At 45.6% G+C, this 23,800-nt stretch overlaps 1 protein-coding gene across 1 annotated transcript in view; it reads left to right on the top strand.

Annotated features, from left to right (window-relative positions):
• LOC146811692 (serine protease 27-like) overlaps window positions 1-23,800 on the top strand; it is an 88,446-nt gene that overhangs the window by 59,200 nt on the left and 5,446 nt on the right. Inside the window, exons 4-5 of the mRNA XM_085615100.1 lie at window positions 650-930; window positions 4,670-4,839. Coding sequence (XP_085471226.1) covers window positions 650-930; window positions 4,670-4,839 — 451 coding nt within the window. The remainder of the gene's footprint in view (window positions 1-649; window positions 931-4,669; window positions 4,840-23,800) is intronic.

Below are 23,800 nucleotides of genomic sequence, written 5' to 3'. Positions count from 1 at the left end.
CTGCTCCTGGTGGGTTCTAGATCTGGTCTATTGTACCATCTTAAAAAACACTACTTGAAACTAATCTTGCGTACCTGATCAATCACTACAAAGAAAGAGAGTGGGGGGGCTGGTGGGTGGGGGATCATCAAGGACAGAAGAGAAAATGAGAGTGGCAGAAGGGACGAGTGAGAGGGTGTGGAGGGTGAGAGAAATGGAGGAGTGAGACACAAGGGAAAACTAAAGAGAAAGGATGCCTGTAAGAATGATGGTTACAAGAGGGGATAGTGGTTGGGTGAGAACAAGCATCAAATAGCCAACAAAGAGACTGGTAATAAAATATTCCCTCATGCCATTCAATTCAAACACCATATTGGATGTGGAAAGATACAGCTGAAGAGCCACTAGCACTAGGTAATGAGCCAACATGTGATTGACAAAGTCTCGAGCTAATGGCTGAAAAAGTTTGGTCAAACAAAGCCAATAGTTGAATGGGATGGACCTAAAGCCCACTTTATGTATATTAGAGCTGTGCTGTCAAAAGTTATATCTAAAAAGGGCATCTATCAATTCGACCAGTTCAGATTTAGAAGGTGCTAAATCTAGCCCCAGAGTAGAAAGCATTAATGGGGCAGCAATTGTGATTGTTGTTGCTTTTCTTTCTTTCCAGCACACCAGTCAATGTCTCTGCCTTCCGTGTCTATCTTGGTGCCTACCAACTCTCACAAAATGCACTCAACCCTAATGTGATTTCCACAACTCCAAAGACTGTGATCATCAACTCAAACTACACCGAGGAAGGGTCCAGTGGTGACATCGCCCTCCTTGAGCTGGAGACTCCAGTCCAGTTCACCAGTTACATCCTGCCAGTGTGTCTGCCCGCCCCCTCAGTCCAGTTCCCAGCTGGAATGAACTGCTGGGTCACTGGCTGGGGATTCACTCAAGATGGAGGTAAGGTGAAAGGGGGGATCAAGCTGATGCACAAGCCACATTCACTGGTCTCATATAATGCCTCTTCAATCGATTGATGCCAGTCTCCTCATCTTGCCTCCTAGATTTCATAATTACTTTTAAACCTCTTCTTCCAGATTACAGCTTTCTATCTACGGAAGGTACAGGGCAGCAATATTTGTATTTGGATTCAATTATTAGCATTAACACTAAATATTACACACTTACATACTTGTTAAATAAACTAAATTATTACTGTAATTCTAAGTCAATAACAAGAACAATATTAGCATGTGTGGTGTGGATTGTGCATTTAGTTAACAAGGAGTCTTTATTTAGGCAAAAATTGTGTCTGTAAAGACAATGTCTGGTGTTGCTTTCACTGCCACATTGTATAAAACAGGGCACCAAAGATTTTTTGTCCCTCCTTACCCCAGTAGTCCTTTACACAGATAATGGCAATGCTGGCAAGTAACCTTCCTCATGTCTGTGCCATCCTTCTATATTGCTTGTAACAATATACAAGAGACTTCATTAATTTTATATTTCTGGATTCATTTAGTCAACTTTCTCTGCAGATTGACTCATCATCTTCCTTCTATTTCCCTCATCTTACTCATTCCAGACACTGACTCATCACTTGATCTGTTGCAAACTGTGTGACAGTCCATTCAGTGTTATATGAGGGTGTGTTTATGCTCTGTGATTGTATCTTAGTCACTATGTGATGGTCTGTTGGGGCAGATGTGATCATTTCCTAGAGTGCTCAATGAGTGTTTATTGGGGGCTATGAGATGTAAATGTATATAATGTAAATGTATGTGTCTTGTAAAGCGCACTGCTGCCCTGAGGCGTCCTGGCGCTGTAGACCGCTGGGGAACCCGTCCTGGCTATCCCTGTGAGATGGTCCCTCCAGGGTATCTCCAAGGTGAAACCAGGCATCCCCAGCGAATGTGGGGGGCCGTTGTGGAGATGAGGCAAGCTAATGCCCAGAGTTGCCGAGTGTGTTCCTGGTTAGAGTAGGTACCGAGGCGAGAATTATCGAGTCCGTTTTGACCCTGGTCCATGACCCTGCCGCGTCGGGAATTGAACCCTGGTCCCTGGCCGATTCTCTGCTTACGGATCTGCCGCCTCTAACCAGTGAGCCACACCTCTCCACAGATGGTCTGTTAGTGCCACATGAGGGTCTGTTTGTTGTTGTGTGAGGCCCTGCTGGTTATTATGTGATGGTCTGTTGGAGCTATGTGATGGTCTGTTGGGTTCTGTGTGAGTATCTGTTGTCTTATACCTGTTGGATGTATTTTGAGGGTCTGCAGAGTGCTATATGAGGGCTTCTTAGGTGCTATTTAAAGGTTTTTTGGGTCCTACATGTTCATCTGTTGGGTGCTTTGAAAGGGTCAATTGGACAGATTTGCATGATTTTCTCATGAGCTGCTGCAGGTTTATTAATAGTTGTGAGTATGGATTGGCTGCCAACTACAAACCTCATATGGGGAACTACGCACAGCTCTATTTGGAGCTCTGTTTGTATTTATTGGGAACAATGTTACAGCGTGTTGAGGTCTACATTTAGTTCTTTTAATAACATACAATGGTGTTTTTACAATTATTCATGTATCTATTGTGGCTATTTGAGGGTCATTTGAAATTATAAACATATCTCCTGGGAGCTGTAGCATGCTCTTTTGGGACAGCATAAATGTCTTTGGTGGGAGATCGAAAACCTTCTTAAGTACATGTTGGGTGGATCAGGGATGGGGTTAACCTCAAATCATGAAGTAATGTGTCCCAGAGATAAGGTTCAAAACATCACTTTACAATACAGCCCATAAGGAAAGGATCGACTCAAAAAGTGAGATGTAGGGTGGTATTTAGAAAACCTTGAAGGTTTAATCCAAAATTCATTACAACAAAACAAAAACCCTAAAATGCAGATGCATCAACACTCTCATTTAAATAAAGTTGTCACCATGAAGGCTCTCAATAATAGGAACATTGGAGAATAATAGGCACAATCAGAACTAAAGTAAGTCTCAAATGTGACACAAAATCAGTAAGAAATCAGTCAGCATCCCTAGTAAAAAAGAAAAAGATCTGTCTCACTTCCAATTTCAAGGGTTTATATACAGTTTTGTTTCATAGGAAAGTACAAAATCTACAAGGCTGGAATGCTGTGATCACTGCTTCAATAAATCACAGTTTTACTTTACAAAACATTAGATAAGCCTATCACCTAAGCATCTTCCACTACTAGAAGAATATTGATTCATCTCTTCTCATCTAATGTCATCCGGAGGTGTAGAACAAACTAGTTACATAAATAACAGTAAACCATTGTGAATTAATGCAATACAGTGTGCAAGCAGAAGGTGCTTGAATTATGTTGCAAAAAGATTCCTTATAACTGGCTCTTCGAGAGCAGTGTCATTCAGAAATAAACAAACCATATCTTGCTGAATGTAGTGTCAGGCAAATTATAAACACAGAATGAATATTATGATATGACATCCATTGTGAACAATATGGCGTTGAGGTCTAACTGAGGCGTGGTTAGGTTACGCCAGTAAGACACACTTCAACCTATCATAGCAAGTGTGTTTCAATTGTAATAGCTCTATCTCTGTATTCATATGTGAATTTAAATGCACATGAATTGCTCCGCACACTATTATTATTATTACACATTTTGATTTATGCACACAGAAGCTTTCACAGCAACTTTCCATCATCTCACACATTGACAGAGACAATTCCTTGCTCATAGGACTCGTCAGACCTTGAAGACAATTCTCCACACAGTCAATGTTTTAATGGTATTGGAAATATCTGTAAAGAGCTAGCAACCATTGTCTGTGTCATTTGGGAGGCTATGTGATTGTTTTTATGAACCATGTTATGCTCTGTTGTGTCCTACAAGATCTTTTGGGGTCTGGGAGTTTTGGTGAAGAACCCTGTCAGTGTCTGGTCAAAGCTAGGTGGGTGTTTCAGTGTCTAAGTGATGACGTTTATGAGCAAGCTGAAGGCCTGTTGGGGCTCAAAGGTTGACCTGGTTAGGCTGTTGAGGCTATGTCATGAACCCCATGGGCTCTGTGAGGCTAAATTGCAGCATGTGTGAAGTTCTTCTGGGTGCTTATGTGTTGAAGATATTTGTAATAGTCTACTAGGAGCAATGGCACAATTGTTGGGAGTTATTTGGAGAAATGTTGAGTCTAAGCAAGAGTGTACAAACGCTCATACAAATGGAGTATCATTACCCACAAAACTTTCCACAGCCTTGGTCTTCACAACAAAGGATGTGGATGGATGTGGCCAACTGGAATAGACACGCTGAGATAATTACCGCCAAGAAGATGGCTAGTTATAGAGATGCATTTGGGAATGCAGCCCCCATTTTGCTATATCAATTTGGAGAAAGTGTGCTTGATATTGAGGTCATCGTACTCTCATGGCTCATGTAGCAATAGTGTTCAAAGACAGAACCCCAGAGGTCCATATATAAAGGGAATGTAAATTCAAATACAAAATGAGGGGACTGAGTTGTCCCTAAGGCACAATGAATATTTCTCTGAGAAAATAGGAGGAATGCCACTGATGTGTCGTAACCGTGTCATCATTCTTGTGGTACATGCTAAACAATCAATTTCTCAAATAAATCACTAGCCATGAAGACGGGATTGGAGTAAGGTTAACTTTGCTGATAGACAGATGATAAGAGTTAAATCTCTTTTTCCTTTCGCAGTAAGCCTCTCATCACCACAGACTCTGCAGGAGGTGCAGCTCCCCATCATCGACCCCACAACCTGTGACAGCATGTACCACACAGGCTCAGGGGTGAACCAACAGTACAAGTTCATCAAGTACGACATGATCTGTGCTGGGTATTCACAAGGGCAAAGGGACTCATGCCAGGTAAGGGGCATTCGGGAGAGCAGACCACCTTCTAGAGCAGTTGCAGGAGTCGTAGGCAATAGAAGGACGTCTGCTGAAGGAACTAGTGCAGTAGCTCCCACCAGCTGAATCATTGGCTGCATGTTTCCAAGTGTTGTCCCTTGAAATTCAAGTGAAGGGTTTTACCAACACCATGATGGTCTAAATACTAAAAGAACTGGATGCAAAAATGTAAATTTTTTGGAGCCTTGCTAACTAAGCCTAATGCCTTATTATTAAACAAAATATTCTCCCCGGTACAGTCGGGGTTTGTCCCTCACAGGTCTACCTCAATAAACCTGTGAACTCTCTTTACAGTACTACACCTCATTAATCCGGCTACACTGGCAGCAGCGGTTTTGCTGGATGCAGAAAAGGCATTTGATTCTTTGGAGTGGGCATTTATTTGGCAGGTTATGCGTCGGCTAGGAATGCCCTATGGGTTTGTTAATCTCACTGCTTTGATGTACTCAGCACCCACTGCCAGACTGCGCCTAAATGGCACACTCTCCCGCTCCTTTAAATTATCCCGAGGTACAAGGCAGGGCTGTCCCTTGTCTCCATTGCTATTTATTCTAGCAATGGACCCACTTATTAGACACTTTCAGGAACGGCATCTGCATAGGGGGGATCCAATTTAACACAGGTCCATTATTGGTGTCCTTATATGCAGAAATGTCATATTGTATGTCAGGGAACCTCGCAATAATTTAGTCCCCCTATCAGAGAAATAATCAGGTTTGGCGGCTTCTCAGACCTAGGTATAAATTGCCATAAATCTGTGATATTTCCCCTTACTGCAGGCACGGTCAGATGGGAATGTGAATATCCACTTACCTGGTGTACCGATTCCGTCAAATATTTGGGGATACACATAAATTTAAACTCCTCTGAAATTTTGTTGTCAAACTATGGCACAGCAATACACAACTTGGAACACCAAGTAGATAGGTGGCTAAGGCTCCCACTCTCGATCGCAGGTCGAGTGGCATTGATTAAAATGATCGTGCTACCTAAATTGTTGTACTTATTTAATAATATACCTATCCCGTTGATGAATCGGTTTTTCAAGTCCATTCAAACCCACCTACTCCAGCTGGCATGGGGTTGCAGATGCCCTAAGGTCCATTGAGGGGTAATGTCCCTCCCATATCAAAGAGGTGGCTTGGGAGTTCCTAATTTCCAATTATATTATTTATGTGCACAGGGCATTTATGCGCATTCCTGGTTTCATCCGGATGCCAGAATTCCATATATAAGACCCAAGACCGATCTGATCCTTCCAGATACATTGAACACGGTGTTGCCGTCGGGCTTCCCCGGCGTCCTACTTGACATCCAGACGGTGTCCACCACCAGCTGGGCCTGGCAAAAACTGGTCCGGTGCCGGGTTCGCCAAATATGTATTCTCCTAGCTTGCCGCTCACAAACCCACGCTGGATCCCAATCACTGGGGAAGGAGTAGTGCGGCGCACTCTTACCCGATTTGATGTGACAAAAATAGGGGACCTGTACACTGAGGGTCAGGCTTTTTCAACCACGGATGAGAACAAATTTCCAGAAGCCTCCTTTATGGATAAATTCGTTCTTACTCGGCTGCGCGCAGTATTACGGGCTTCCCCATAGATCCAGACCCTTTCATCCCTTTATCCACAGTTATAGATAGCAGCACGGGGGACTATCAGGTTTCGAAGTTGTATAGGGCCTGTTTGGAGATAATTCCAGTTCATGACGCCAAGATACGGGCTGCTTGGGAGGCAGATCTGGGGCGCCTCATATCTGATGGGCAATGGGCCGCATGCTGCCTACAGACTAAAGAGGTGTCATTAAATAATCGCCATAAGCGCATACATTTTAAATTCCCATGTAGAATTTACATTACACCAGAGAAGTCACATAAAATAGATCAAGACCGACCGCACTGCTGTCTTAAATGTAAGGCCCCACATGCGGATTTTGCGCATCTGGCCTAGACTTGTCCCAAGATTAGCAGATTTTGAACTGACGTCTTTCATACACTGGGGGATATGCTTGGATTCGATATAGACTCTGCTCCAGTCATATCTCTGTTGGGATACGTGACCAACATCCCCAAGAAGGTCAGAAAATTCACGGCATTGGGGTTGTTGCTGGTGAAACGGGAAATTGCGCTCAAATGGGGGCGGAGGGAAGCACCGCAGTGTAAAGACTGGCTGCATAGCATGGCTTTTTGTAACATTAATTATGATTTGTATGCTACGACACTGGCCAGTACTTCCCGGCCGTGAGATATTTGGGGCCCTTTTAAATGCTACACGACTACATAACATCCACAACCTTCTCCACAAGCTAACTCTGGTCTAGAGCCTGCTGGTATTCGTTAACTGCGGCCAATCAGAAATGTAAGTTTTGCTCTTTGATCCTACATGTTCTTTTGAATGGTTCCTGTATTACGCTTCTATGAAGGGGAAGGAACTTATTGTGAGACATGATGTAGGCACTAGATCGGAGAAATGCAATGGGAAACTTTTGTTGTAATGGGTGTGCACAGTAAAGTGGGGATATATGCCATATTCTGCAATACCATTTGTGTTAATACGAGAGATGTTGCAAATGTACTGTATTGGAGCTGAAATCAGTACTGTGTTAATCCAAAAATGGGTAAATAATGTTTTTTTTTTTAAACTAAGCCTAATGCCACCACAGGTCTATCCACCCTAAAATCTAAATGTGAAATTGACTTCTGCAGTGTAAGTCGGTGCAGCATGCATGCTTGACAGATACAATAAGTGAATAACTTAGTGTAAAAATCCAAGAGCATCCTCTATGAAACTCAGAGCAGCAGATGTCTAGTAGGATAGTTATGTCACGTAAAAAGGTGTATTGTGAGCACCTGTGTTAGAAGGTGGCTTAGTTAGCTGAACGTTCACCAATGATAAAAGCAGGGTTTTGGAGGTTATGAGTTTGATTTCTAGCAAGGCAGACTCAGCATTCTATCCTATGAGGCGTGTAAGTTCATTATCATAAATTCATTAATAGTTAAGTCTTTATTTACAATTCTTTGAACTGTAGGGGGTTATAGGAAACATAGTATCATCAGTGCGCCTGTGTAAAGGAAGCAAGGACATCAATTAATAGACCAGAGACGCTGAAGGACTGGTAGGAATGGGTTGCAGGTAGTAATGTGCCCTTCAAAGGAGCAAGATATGTACACTAGCTTATACATCCTTATTCAAATTCTTTCATTGTTAGAGACATTGATAGTAGATCCTGTGAACAATTACAAAGTCTAGGTTAGAGAGAGAAGGACGTGACTGATTTCAAGATGACAGGCGTTTTTGCCTGGGAGATCTGCTCAGTATATCAAACAGTATCTCACACACAACCAATGGAAGCACTCTTTCACCACTCTCCTTTACCAATAAGACACATTCATCTGTCTACCTAAACTACAACCACTTCTCAACACAAATATTTTCCCACTCTCACACAATACAGAGGCCTTACATTCAAGCACAATCCCACCCCTTCTCCTTCAACAAGTTCACTCAAATTGTACGCCAAAAGTCACTACCAACACACCAGATAATACCACTCCACAAAAAAACCCACACATAACATATATATCTGAACAAAATCTCACAACTTTAAAAACTCCCCAACATTACATCATACCTACACACATCCACTCTTCCATGAATACCGGCAAAAATCACACACATTTATTAAATCCACCTTTACTTGACACTCTCATGCAACAGATACACCAATCACTCGATCAACAAACACAAAAAAACACTCACTCACCCGTCTCTCAACTGTTGCTCATGTGGGTTTAGGACTGGTAACCCCTTTTAATATAGGTGGTTTTTCCTCTTTTTTTAAAGCTGTGTCCCCTTCACCCGTGGTGTGCACAAAGGGTGGCCTTCTTATTTTAGTCTGCCTCAAGATCTTTTGCACCCCTACTTTGATGGCAACCAATTTTCCCAATTTGCTGACAGTAGAGCTGGTATTCAAAAAGAATACTCCCTTGCTTGTAGTGAATTTTTTCTTTCGGTAGGCACACATCCTTGTGCTGAAGCACTTTCTAGAAAGCTGTGGGGAGAAAAGGCCCTTGTACTATCAAGTTATAATACTTGGTGATTTTAATGTGTACTTATGCCAATGAGGTTGTGTCTTTGCAAAAGGGCCGTTTGGCGTAGTTCCTAATCTACATCAATCATCTTACCCATTTTAAAAAGGGGCGAAGGATGACCCGCAGTGTTACTGTCTCATTTCCCTTTAGACTTGGCTGCAAAATTATGAGAAGGGTTGACCTGGAGCGATTAACCTAATACCAGCATAATATCTGAGGTACAATACGGCTTTAGGCGGGGGAGAGGGATGTTGAGTCAGTGTATTAACCTGACATTGATTGTGGGTAAATACATGATAGTCAAGGGGGGTTGCTTACATATGGCCTTTATGGATCTTGCCTCAGCTTTTGGCTGGGTTAAGTGATCCAAACTTTGGCCCCTTATCCTGGATCTGGGCATAGAAACTGAGTTAGTGGCTTTTTTAAATAGTCTTCAGTCCAACCTCGCCACCTCAATGAGGTATGATAAGGACTGCAGTTGTCTGCCTCTACAGAGAAGGATAAGGCAGGGGTGCATTATGGCACCCCTGCTATTTACACTATATATTAATAACCTAGGGGATGTTTAGACAGTTGCCTGCAGGGATATTCCCAGGGCGGGTTCTAAACTAATTCCCGCCTTATTAAACAATGACAATGCGGTTTTGATCGCACGTTCTGCTGTGGGACTTCAGCGTCTCCTGGATGCTTTAATTGATTTTATAGATTCAGTAGATCTTTCAACTGATTTCACCAAATAACACACAATGACAATTGGTCAGCGGAAGATTGCTGAGAATAATTTCTTTGGTAAAGGGGTAGAATTAACTAAAGAAGCTACCTTCCCTTATTTGGGGGTATATGTTGACGATGGAGGGTCTTGGATCCTGCAAAAGGCCTTAAAAAAGAACATTTTATTGAGCGCACGAGGTCCGACAATTGAAAATGTTGATCCCAATGCCATGCTATTGGGGTGATGTGTGGGGATATAAAGAGGTCAGAGAGCTCCAGGTGGTTGAAAACAATCTTTTGCGTAGGCTTCTGGCGGTACCCGCAATCTCCCCGTCGTTTGTGGTTCACAAGGAGGTAGGACTGGGATACATCACTGATCATATTGCCCTGGCCCCCGTTAGGCAGTGGCTTACAATCTGGTCTATCCCCACTCTCTCACTTAACCAACTTGTGATTGAGGATTGTAGATCACTTGAGGGAGTGCTCCGTATCACCTGGCTTGGGTATGTCAAGGGTATGCTGGAGAGTGTGAGCTGCACAGATTTATTTACCAATCCCAAATCATTACGACCAAGGGAGTTGCTGGACCTAAAAATATGTTTCTATCTAGGTGGCAGCGTGAAAGGGACCCACTGTGAACCATTACATTTTATTGACAACATGCTTTAGGGGAGAACCATACTTGACGATTGTAAATAATGCACATCATCGTTATTTACTGACAAGGTTCAGATTTAACATAATGCATTGGTTTTTAGCTTTTCCGAAAGGGTTTCACAAGTTGGGAGATTTCAAACCGTGTCCTTGGGACAATTTCTCTGACCAAAACACCAAGCATTTTATATTCTTCTCTGATTTTTATCATACACTAAGGCACATATTTATTATTCCCTTGTTATGAAACAATCAATTTGCACAAGTGAAACCCGCTTTACTGTATTTACACATGCTCCCTACCCCTTGGTCTGTTTTGGGGTTACACGTTTCTTTTCTGGTGCCCTTAGACTTAGGAAAAAGCTATTTAATGACCAGTGGGCTATTTCATTAAGGAGCTGTTACTTTTGCTCGGTGGTGGCTGGTAGGGAACAGGGGTGGCAATTCGGGGGGACGGGGGAACAGGTTGAAAAATATTTTTTTTAAAACCATATACCTTTTCCGCCACCTCTCCTCTGACTCCGCTTCTCTTCTCTTCTTGACTCCAGTCTGGAAGAAGCTACAGGAAGCACCCAGGCACACAGGCTCCCTTGAGTCAATCACAACACTTCAATGCAGCGTTGTGATTAGTCTGAGCGCCATGGATCGGCACTCAGATGGGGACAGGGAGCCTGTGCATATTTCCCACCAGGCTGGGCATTACAGCCTGGTGGGGAATATGCAAAGTGCGCATCACTGTTTGGCCGGGCTAAGACGGCAGGTCAAGCAGTCATGTGCTCTTAAGTGTGGACAAACCTCTCCTTCTCCCTGAGCCACAAGCCCCACTCTAACACAGCCCTGCAGTAACAAAAAATAAAATGATAATAACATTTTTATTAGAATTTTATTTTTCCCTTTTTCACTACTCTAAGAGCAGTGGGGCGATGCTCCTCTGCCTTAGTGGAGGAACCGCCACTGGTTTTGCTGTCTTAATGATTGTACTGTGACATTAGATTTTTATGGTTGGATTGTATTCTTGTTTTTCTATTTTAGTTATCTTTTAACATACTTGGTTGTAATGGCTGTTGACCTAATGGAGTTTTAAATTACCAAATAAAATTCTATTGACTGACTTAGCCAGTTTCAGCCAACTTCAACAACTGTATGAAGACAGTGGCTAAGTGGATGAAAGATAACTGTCTAAAATTAAATGGGGAAAAGATGGAAGCCCTAAATTTTGGCAATCTACCATCTATATGGAATAACAACTGGTGGCCAGAGATACTGGGAGGATGGCCAATCTCCACTGACTCCGAAAAAAATCTGGGTGTGATTGTGAATAAAGATTTGGCTTTTGACTGGCAGGTTAATCGCACAGTCTCCTCCTGTTTCTGTATCATTAGGATCCAGCGAGACTGACACTAGACATCCCTAAGTACCAGTCAGTCTCAGCCAAACTAATCAAGCTTCACTGGCTACCAGTTAAAAAGCACATCATAAAATATTTGCTAAAAGAAGCAGTGCTCTATTATTGCGACACACATAAAACTGGATCCCGTGAAGGGAATCTAACAATTCCAGTTGGTCTAGGGTCAAACAAGCTTTAGTATAAATGTACTTTATTGATACTGAGGTGCTTCTGGTATACATCAGTATTCCTGACTCCGTGTCTGGCAATACATGTTTGGTTGGTAAACGCATCGCACTCTTTCTTGTGAAAGGCGCACTCCTTCAGCTCTACCATTAACAATACCTAATCCACTAAGTGCTGCATTTGATTCTTGGTTCAGCGATGTCTTCACAGTAAGTGTGGTTAAGAGCTAATCACCTAAACCTTCCATATTTAACATTCAAAGGTATTATTGATTAGGTTGCTACCTCTTGGAAATCATTTGTGCTTGCGTTGTTCGCAGTCCACACAAAACACGAGATAGCTCAGTGGGTTGATGTGCTTGTGTTATGATGCGAATTACTAAATGTGCATCCGAGAGGAATACAGGTACTCGGAGATGCAGTGTTCTGTGACTCATGACACTGCATTAAAGTGCGGCCAAATTGCTTTAGATTTTGGTTGGGTGCTGGTAAACTCCGCCACGCAGCGGATGGCATTTTTTTGCTGAACTCTGGGCTCCAACAAGAGCACAGAGTAGTAAAACTCCACAAGCTCCGTCGGCCGAGCACATTTTGCTGCCCACCCCTAAGAACAATACTCCTCCTCCTGCAGCACAAAATCACACCACATGCAACATAAATTACCACGTATTTCATCTATTGATAGACACAGAATCTGACTTACTTTTTATAAATGAATCATGAATAGGGAAAGATATGGATCCAGTATTGCATGAAGCTGTTGCACTAGGATAGCAAACTCTAACACAAAATCACAAAGGCAAAAAAGGAGGTGGTTTTGCCGTCATATTTAAAGAAATTACAAATCTCATCAAAGCTGAGGATTTTTCTTTAGATGCATCAATACCCCAACCTTTTCATTTTACCTTCTCCTTCTCTACAGACCACCCACATCAACTCGCAACCAACCACATAAAGGAACTCTTCGAAATAGGCAAACTATTCTCCAACCCAACAGCCATTGAGAACACCATCCACCCCTCCCAAGAACTCTGTGAAACCCTCTCAGACTACTTCCACAGCAAGATCACTAACATCACCAACATCTACAAAAATCTGAACCTCCAACCCTTATCCCCAACGACCTCAACCAACCAGCGAACTTCAGCCAAACCATTACCACCTGCTCTCCGATCACTGCTCTGATCCCCTCAACCATCATGTCTTCCATCCACTCTGGGGTGCTCGTCGACCCCTGCCCCACCACCTCTACAACCTCACAATGAACACAACCAGCACACAACTCACCAGCATCCTCAAAACTTCCATCTCCACAGCAACTTTCCCCGACAGATAGGAACGCACAGACGTCAGACTCCTCCTAAAGAAAGCCTCCACCGACCCCCAGCGATTAAAAAAAATGATCGTTCTATCTATCTGCTCCCCTACTTGCCCAAAGTACTCAAGAAAGCCATCAACCAGCAGCTCACCAAATTCCTGAAACCAAACTACCTACTGGACGCCTCACAATCAGGATTCAATGCCAACCACAGCACTGAGACTGCACTGATTGCTGCCACAGATGACATCAAAACACTGCTTGACCATGGAGAAACTGTGGTCCTTGACCTCTCTGCAGCATTCAACACAGTCTCCCAAAGCACCCTCAGCAACAGACCCTACAACCAAGACATACAGCAAGACAACCTCAAATGGATCGCCTCCTTCCTTACAGGATGCACACAGAGCCTTCGACTGCCTCCATTCACTTGGCCACCCAAAGCCATTATATGCGGCGTACCATAAGGACCATCCCTTAGCCACACCCTGTTCAACATTTACTTGACCCCCCCTCGCAGACATTGTCAAATCACACAGACTCAGCATAATCTCCTATGCAGACGACACTCAACTGATGCTCTCGCTTACTGAGGACCCCTCCAATGCCAAAACCAACTTCTGCAACGCCATGTCCAGTGTAGCCAATTGTATGAAATACAACTGCATCCAACTCAACTCTGACAAAACTGAAGTATTGATCTCCGCATGGGACTACAGCTACTGGCCTGCAGAACACGGACTTTTACCCACGCCGACCAACCATGTAGCAACTTCGCCATCATCCTTGACAGCCAACTTACCATGACACGACAAGTCAACACAGTTGCCTCCTCCTGTTTCCACAGACTTCACATGCTCTGCAGAATCTTATCTTCAGATGGATCCCATCCAATACCAGAAAGACTGTCACTCAGGCCCTCATCACCAGCCACCTTGACTATTGCAACTCCCTCTGTGCCGGCATCTCCACCCAGCTCCTCAGAAGACTCCAGAACATACAGAATGCTGCAGCCACACTCATCCTGGACCACTCCTAAATGAACCCACATTGCCCCCACCTGAGAAACCTCCACAGGCTCCCCATCCAGAAGAGATGCCTGTTCAAGATCCACACACAAGCCTACAAAACCTTCCAAGACCTAGAATCTGCCTACATCAACCATCAACTAAACTTCCGCCAACTGTCTAGACATCTGCGCTCCTCTTCACTCGCCCTCCAACCCCCGCATCCATCGCATCCACCGCAGCCGTGACCGCTCCTTCTCCTAGATTACTGCCAAGACCTGGAATGATCTTGCCTTCCAGCTCCATACAGCCCCCTTGCTAGCAGACTTCAGAAAGAGACTCACGACCTGCCTGCTAGACGGTGACACAGTGCCCAGACACCCCTAGGGGTGACAGCGTTGCGCTTTACAAATACTGTCCAATCAATTGATTGAGACCACTACATAGCAATGAAACATTCCCAGACACATTGTTAGATAAATCTCTAACCTTTTTACAATAAACTCAAACATATGCATCCTTGGCGACCTCAACATATGCTTTGACAAAATGAATATGCCAAACCCAGAACCATGCTCATTGGCCTAAGCACACACAACCTACAACAGCTCATTCCCAAATTCACACACATCACTGGACACACATTAGATATCATCTTCACTAACCTAGACCTAGTCACAGTCCAAAGAATTAGCCCAGTGACATGGTCTGACCACATCCTCACTTCCTTCCAACTTAAGACACCAAAACTCACCCCAAATAAAATCATCTTGTCATCAGCTGCACATAGACCTCGGAACAAGCTGAATTTGAAGGAACTATAAAACCTGGTTACCTCTAACGCAGACCTGGTCATAAAAAATGTAGTACAAACATGCTATGAATGGCTCCAGAAAGCTTTTGATCCTCTAATTCCTCTAAAAACATATACGCATAACAAAAAAAATCATGCCCCTTGAATGAATGCAGAATAAAAAAAAATAAAAAAAAGGCTAACCATCAATTCAACTGGCTAAAAACAAACAACCCTCAAGACAAGACATGCCTTCACAGACACAACAGAATATACAATTAATCAATCAAAAAGGCAAAAACCTATACTATTGCAATCAAATCCATAATGCAAAGTGTGCTAATAAGAATTTTTATAAAATATTCACAATTTCGTAAGCCAAAATGCAGAGAAAGGACCTACCTTATTTCTCACCAATTTTGTACCTAACTGGCAAATCCCTACTCAACTAAAGCAAACATGCTGGTTTATTATTTAAACAGCAATAAAGCCAACAGTCCCGAACCATTTTTTATATAAAACCTTCCAGGGAAAGGCAAGACAGACTCTATGCTCCTTCAAAGAAATCTCACCAACTTCTGTGATCTTGTCAAAGTGAGCACACCAACAGGCTCTGACCTTTGTCTACCTCAAATCTTTAAAAACAATTGGCTTTCAACCTCTGTAGTCATCCCATTCAGAACACACATCAACAACTCCTTAAACAGAATTTTTCCCAGAAGAATTTTAAAATAGCATGCATACACCCATTATTGAAAAACCCTAACCTGGACAATTAAGACCCCACTAACTACAGGCCATTAGCAAACGGATCTCTCCTGGGAACACTTATAGAAAGAGCAACTTTCACCCAGATGTCACACTTCATTGAAGACAATTCTAACTTTTCGATGTCCAGACTGCATTCCATCCTGGAAGAGGCACAGAATCAGCACTAATCTCTATTTGGGATGACCTTAAAACACAGTTGGCCAGAGTGGGGTTGCTGCCCTTCTTCTCTTGGTCCTTTCCGCAGCCTTTGGCACAGTGGATCATGACACACTAATTAAAAGATTTGAGGAAGCCGTAATAGAGGGGACAGCTCTTGCTTGGATCACATTGTAGCTACCCAATAGAAAAAATATTATACATACTCCTCCATTCTCCTCTAAACACACAGCATTAGACCAGGAGAACCTCAAGGCTCCGCCATCTCACCCATGCTTTCAACATCTATATTGGATCATTACCAGATTGGCTCAATAGCTTTCACCTTACCTGATATAACTATACAGATGACAGGCAGATACCTCTGAATCTGGAAAACCCAAAGGGCATCGGAGTATCCAAAATCTTCAGTTACCGCCGGGCAGTTGACCAATAGATGACATGGAGCCAACTCAAATTGAATGACTGGAAAACCTCAATACTCACCTTTGGTGACTGGAAATCTATGACCCTCTCTGTGCCTGGCCTGACAATCTAGGACTACTGCCAAAAATGTCTAAGAAGGGAAGAAACCACAGAATTACGATGGATGCCGAGCTGTCAGTTAATGCAAAAGTAGATAAGGTAGCCAAAACAAGCTTTCTCACAATAAAAACACTGAGACACATCCCCCCACCGATTATTTCCTCACAAGGTTCAAGCTTCCTTGTCCTATCTAAACTGGATTACGCCAATGGTCTGTATCACAGCTTACCATTGTCAACGATGAGAAGATCACAGAAAATTCACAACACTGCCGCTAGAATTTAGCTACACACATCTCCCCTGCCTTGAGGGCCAACCACTGGTTACCAGTTGCCAGAAGATCTACTTTCAAACTGCTTTTTAACACACACAAAGCAATGGAAAAGGACCGCTCTTCATCAGGAAAAAAGTCAACAAATACATGCAACAAAGTAACCTATGCTCAAGAATTCCCCCTCCTCCCCCCCCAAAGGCCCAACTTACAAGAAAAAAACATGGGTAGAATATATTTCTCTGTTCATGCAGCCAAATTATGGAATTCACTACCCACACACATAAGATCCACTGACAACCATCTTACCTTCAGAAGATTAGTCAAGAGCTGGCTGTTGCCCACATGACAGCAATACTCACTGCACAACAGTGTACATTGGTCATTGTACATTGAACTATGCTTCCTGTGGAAAGTAGATACATTTATATAAGTGGATATCTCCACTAGATAAGTGTATTTAAGACAATGTTATAATTTCTGCTTCTGTGTCCATAAAGGTACACGTATAGAGGTGTTTATGCCTGCTACTAAAACTTCAAGAAATGTCATGCAAAATGTGCATACTTCACCACAAGATAAATGCACACATCCGACCAGAAAATTATGCTGCCTCTATGCACATATGGGAATTCATATATAGGGGTTTTCTCCAGTCATTAATACCTTACCAAATATCATGTGCATACCTACACACATACACACACACACACAAACATGATGATTTAGTTTTTCGCTATTGATAAAAATCCTCTTTTCAAACTTTGTCCCATCCCTCTTCTCTCTGACTCATCCCAAACCTTTCTGACTATATGAACCACAAACATCCTTCTCAAACGTTCACCTCCTTACTACTTCCCCTTTCACATCCATTCCTATCATCCTATCCCTACTCTAAACTCTTCTAAACACACAAGAATCTCAAGAGCACAATTCTAACACAACTAATGCAAAAAACAACTTTTACTAATCTACTGACAATAAACCTCAAATCTTGGGTCCCAGAGTAGAGTGCTATTTACTGCAAAGTGCTGAAGCGCTTTGTCAGGGGTAGTAAGTGCTATATAAATACCATTTAAAATTACAATTACAATCTGTAAATGTGTAGAAGGACTTTTGATCAGTCCTCCTTATCCATTAGTCAGTTCATCTGTAATTCATAGGTGGCAATGAGTACTCCAGTAGTAGTGAATGGTCATCCTGAAGGGAGTATTTGCTATATTTTATAAAAAATGACATATTGCATGATGCAACTTGGTGTGACACAACGTGATGGTATCTTGAATATAGGCAGCTTGAAAGTAGAAAAATGTTTTTTAAGATGCCTTCCACAACATTGTGTGATGCAATATGGCAGCCATCTTGAAAGTATAGAAAATACACTCCCAAGATTGCCATTCTTTGCTAGTGACTTTGCAATTTTAAATGCATTGGCAAAGGCACCACAGGCTATCATATAGCTTTTACAGGGGGGCATGGCCAAGATGGCAGTGGAGTGAGACGTGTTTCCCTGTCCCTCCGGCGCCGTCCGACTTTAGCATTGAATATCAACCCCCCTGGTGCCCATCGGAGCCGGACGCTGTGACCCTGGCATCGTCGGTGTGATTTTTCTCTTGTGCTGTGAGGCGGTTGCTGGTTCCTTGGAGCGGTCCTGCCCCGGCCTTGCGGCGGCCCGGCGGCCTTGGTGAATCGGGACCGCTGCAGCGATCTCCTGCCCTGTGGTGCACCGGCTGATTATAGGGCACCCGTCGGCACAGTGGAGGTGGTACCTGTGCGGGCTCAGCACCAGCAGCCACTATGGACTGGCGGCGGCGCGAAATCAGCGGTGGGCCGTGCCGCGGCCGCATTTGCCCGCATGGAAGGTCCGGCCCGCATCACTTTGCCTAGACGTTCCTCGCTGTGGAGCGGCGGTGCTTGATCCCCTGGTGAGCGAAGGTGGCATAGCGGCGAGATCGGGGTGAGAGCGGCCCAGAGATCCTGAGGTGAGAAGTGCAGGGGCAGCAGCTGCTGAGTGGCGGTTTTCGGTCCGTGAGTAGCCGGGCGGCGTGCTGCGCGGTGGCGGAGGGGGCGCAGGGCCTTTCTGAGGGCCTAGACCTGGATTTGCTGCTTTGGTCGGCCCTTGCCTCTCCCCTGTTTGGCTGTGTCAGAGAGGCGGTTGCGGTAGTGGGCACCCCCCGCGCGGTCATTCCCTGGGCCTGGCGGGGGTCTAGGGCCTGGGAGACCTGCGCTGCTGTCCTTAGAGGACCTACCTTCGGCCCGCGAGTCGGCGGGCAGTGGCTTCCTGCCTTGAGTGGTGTCTGGGGGCCTGACAGAGAGGTCTGCTTGAGCCTGCTGCCATGAGTGGAGCTCGTTCTCAATACGTGTGCAGAGGGGAGCGGCAAGCGGTTGCGGAGGGGCATCTGCCCCCACAGAGGTGGTGCTCGGGCCGTGTATCGGCGGCCGGTGTTGTGGTGGGTGGCCCGGCAGGCGAGCGGAGGGGGCCCCGCTGAGCGCTGTGGGGCGTTCCCTGGTTGTGGGGTCGTGCTCCCCCTCCCTCCCCCCCTCCTGCTTTGGAGCTTCTACTAGACTGGTCGCTCCCTCCGGATTTTCAGCTGGTTGTAGGGTGCCTTGTGCTTTGGGAGCAGTAGGGGCTTTTGGCGCCTTGGTGGGGTCCGCCTTGGCTGTTCCCTGCGCACGTTGCGGGGTTGTGGCTGGGAGAGTCCCGTGAGCGGAGGCAGGCGTGAAGGCCTCTCCTCCATTCTGGATATATATCCACGCTGCGCATAGGACTTTGTTGAGTAATGTCCAAGAGACGAAATATGGTTCAGGATAAGATTTGATCCATTAATAAGAAGAAAAGGAAGCACCGCTGGTTACACGACTTCAGGCTCCAGCAGACCACCAACAACTGTCTCCTCTTTGTTCATGGGACCGATCACATGTTCTATTCTAGAACACTGTGATCGTGCCATGAACCAAGGGTTTGTAAAACAACAAGTACATGATCTCGTGCATGCAAGCACGAGATAAACAAAGGAAAGGTAAGTTAACACATATAACAGACTTTGACTCATCCCTCTGTGGATTGCCTAGTGGGCCGGTTGGTTCTGTGCATTAGTAGCTTGCTGATTTTCCTTGGTACTGGGTCTGGATTCCGCTGGGGGTGGGCTTCGATCTTGCTCTCTGGAGGGTTGTTCTCGCTTCTTGCTATGCCTCCAGTTCCTCTACATAGGCTTTGCCTTAGCCGACATGTCTTCCGCCAGGAACAGGAGAGATAAGCCCCTGAAAGATCTCCTGCAGAAATCGACAGGTTCGTCCGCCTCCCAATCGGACTCCCAATCGCCGCAGCCTGAGGATAATGATCAGCCGGCGACCAAAACTTTTATGGTCGAATTATTCTCGGCCAGTAAAGAGGATATTCTGGAGCTCTGCTCTTAGCTCTCCTCTGACCTGCGGGAGGTACGGCGTGACGTGGACGCCATTGGGGAACGAGTCTCTACCCTGGAGGAGCATGATTTGGGGCAGGAAGACGATCTACACCAGCTCCAGCAAGATGTCATTTGCCTCACGGAGCAAAACCTAGATCTTCAAGCCCACGTTGAGGACTTGGAAAAACGTTCCCGACGTAACAATATAAGAATCCGGGCGGTGCCATGGAAAGGGGAAGGAGATAACCTCCGTGAGTATGTCAGGCAGCTTTTTCGACAGATCCTGGGGGACAGCGAGGAACAGGAAATACAGCTGGACCGTGTCCACCGTGTTGGCTTGCCGAGAGGTGCTAAAGCTCTCCCGCCGGACATACTGGTGTGTGTCCACGATTTCCAACTTAAGGAGCGAATCCTTCGGAAGGCCCGCGACGTCAACCCCGTGCAATTTCGGGACCATCAACCAGCACTCTTCCAGGACTTAGAGGCCTCCACCCTTGTCAAACGCAGAGATTTTAAGCCCATCACTAACCATCTGTGTGAGCAAGGCATCCCCTATTCGTGGGGCCACCCGTTCCAACTTATCTTCAAATATCATGGCAAGCTCCTGCAGATCCGTTCTCTGGACGTCGCCTACGATGTCCTAGGGTTGGAACGGTCTTCTTCTCAGTCTGGGAACACTGGTCCCCCCCGCGTTGGCACAGGCGCTCCGGCGACTGGCAGCGTGTCGGGAAATCCCTCAGTCTTCGAAGCCCGACATATCCACTAGTCTCATGGAGAGAGAGGCGGCTGTTACATCGGTGGCGCAGGTGACGGATAATACCGGCGTCCCTTGAGCTACACACAGATGGCATCAGGTGGGCTCTTTCTCGGCGCTGGAGGAGGGATGTACTCTGTTGAGCGTTAGTACCATCATCTGTCCCTTGTGTGTTGGATTTATATTGTCTCAGGTGCGTTGCGTAAATCAGAATGGCGCCATGTTCCCCTCACCGTTTGATCTACATGACAGACTGTTGTCCCTTTACGGGGCTTCTGCGTCCTATTCTTTCATGTGTTTGTTTTGTAGTATGGGTTAGTAAGGGGGTTTTGTTGGGGTTATGGGGTTGCTTTGGGGCTCCACATCAGTTCTCAATCAGGCATGGTGGATATATGGACCGTGGTCACTGCATTCTTACCCGTCTCATATCTCTGGCACTGAGCGACTAGATAATCGCTCCTTCTTCTCTGACTACTATGGGTAGGACCTTAAAGGTTGTGAGTCTGAACGTCAGGGGATTGAATAGCCCTATTAAGCGCTCTGCCATCATGTCCCTCCTGGAAAACGCGGAGGGTGATGTGTGTCTGCTTCAGGAGACCCATCTCCTCTCTAAAGACACTAAACAGATGAGAGACAAGCGCTTCCCATTACAATTGTGGTCCTCAGGCCCGGCTAAGAACCATGGGGTGGCAATCCTCTTTAGCGCACATGCTCACTGCAAAGTACTCTCCCAGGTAGTTGATATTAAGGGTAGGTTCCTGGCTGTCCGCGTACAATGGGGGGACACACAGCTGACGATAGGGTCACTATATGCCCCGAACGAACGACAAGAACCCTTCCTGCGTGCGGCCCTCTCTGAGGTTCTGGCTTCTTCGGATGCATCTCTCCTGGTGGGTGGAGACTTGAATGTGGTGATGGATCTGCATATGGATAGGTCTGAGCAACGGTCCCATCGAACGGGCGCGCTATCACAGGGGGGGAGGCAATGGTTGATTGATGGCGGATTGAATGATGTCTGGTGCGTACAACACCCCACTGAGCGAGATTACACCTACTACTCCGCAGCGCACAAAATCTATGCCCGCCTTGACCACTTTTTAGCTTCAACCTCTCTTCTGCCCCACTTATCTGCAGCGACTATCTCCCTCCGTTCACTTTCAGACCATGCCCTCATTTCGGTACAACTCACCTCCCACGGCCAGCGCCCGCCACCCCCTGGATGGCGCCTTCGCGATTCCCTGCTCCACTCGGAATCGGTTGTTACTCGAATAAGGGACACTATCATCACTTACCTCGCAGATAATGACCAGGGGAGTACGTCTTTAGCGGCAGTATGGGAAGCCCTGAAGTTAGTGGTGCGGGGGGAGTTCATTGCGCTGGCTGCAGCATTTACGCGTGTACGTAAAGCTAAGCGAGCGGAGCTGGAGGAGGAGGTGAGAGTTTTAGAGTCCGTGCACAAACGGACGGGGGCCCCTAGGGTTTGGAGGGAGCTGAAACATTTAGACTTAGATAGAGCTGAGCATGCCCTTCTAGGACTTTGACATAAATTCTACCTTAGTGGGGATAAGGGGGGGAAGATGTTAGCCCATAGGCTGAGAGCGTGCACACAGAGGTCAGCGATCCAGTCCATTAGGGACTCCCAGGCGGTTGAGCACACCACAGACACCCTTATTGTGGATTCCTTTCATCATTTCTATCAGAGCTTATACAGTAGAGAGGCGCCAAGCTCGGAAGGGATGGCGGACTACCTCACGTCCTGCCACATTACGCCGTTGTTTAAATCGTCGGCCGGCGCTTTGGATACCGCTATTCACATAGAGGAAGTCATATCAGCGATAGCCCGTTTAAAGATTGCCAAATCTCCGGGGCCAGATGGCTTCTCAGCTCTGTTTTTTAAAACTTTCTGCGTAGAGCTGGCTCCGCTTTTAACTCGTCTTTTCAACTCTTTCCTTGACACTGGAGAAGTAACACCCTCCATGTCAGAGGCAGCGATTACGGTCATCCTTAAACCTGGGAATGACCCGAGAGAATGTGGCTCGTGCCGGCCGATTTCCCTTTTAAACATTGATGCACAGCTCTTTGCGAGTACCCTAGCGGTGCAACTTATCCCCTGATGGACGGTATCATTGATCCGGACCAATCCGGCTTTCTTCCAACGCGACAGGGCGGGGATAATACCAAACTCTTCACCTTATAGACCTGGTTCACCGATCTCGAGCCCAGGCCTTTCTCCTTTCCATCGACGCAGAGAAGGCCTTTGATCGGGTGGACTGGGACTATCTGTTTACAGTCTTGCGGGCCTTTGGGCTTGGTGAGAATTTTGTTCGATGGGTGCAATGTCTCTATGCCGCCCCTAAGGCATCGGTGAGAGTGAATGGGTGTAAGTCTCCCCTTTTTCCCATCTCCAGGGGGATGCGGCAGGGTTGCCCCTTATCCCCGCTACTTTTTGCGCTCTATATGGAGCCTTTTGCCCGGATATAGTGGGAATTAAGTTTGGCGCTGACACCCACAAAATTAGTCTGTATGCAGACGATGTTATGCTTTCGCTTACCCAACCTCACTCCACACTGCGGTATTTGGAGACGGAGCTTCTTGGATTTGGTGGCAGGGTTTAAAGTGAACTTCTCAAAATCACAAATTCTTAATCTTTCTGTCCCTGACGATGAGGTCCAGGACCTGCAACGAGACTTTGACTTTCAGTGGGTGCACTCCGGCATTACATACCTGGGCATCCGGCTGACTTCCTCTATCACTAAAACTGTCTCCCTCAATTATAACTTGTTGGTGGATCAAACTTCCAAATCGCTCTCCGACTGGTCTCGTCTCAATCTGGCCTGGTACGGGAGACTAGCGGCAGTAAAAATGACTGGGCTCCCACCTATCCTTTATT

The sequence above is a fragment of the Triturus cristatus genome, chromosome 7 (assembly GCF_964204655.1).
Source record: "Triturus cristatus chromosome 7, aTriCri1.1, whole genome shotgun sequence".
NCBI lineage: Eukaryota > Metazoa > Chordata > Amphibia > Caudata > Salamandridae > Triturus > Triturus cristatus.
Note: the sequence above shows the minus strand (reverse complement) of the source record. Positions and strands in the feature narration are given on the sequence as shown.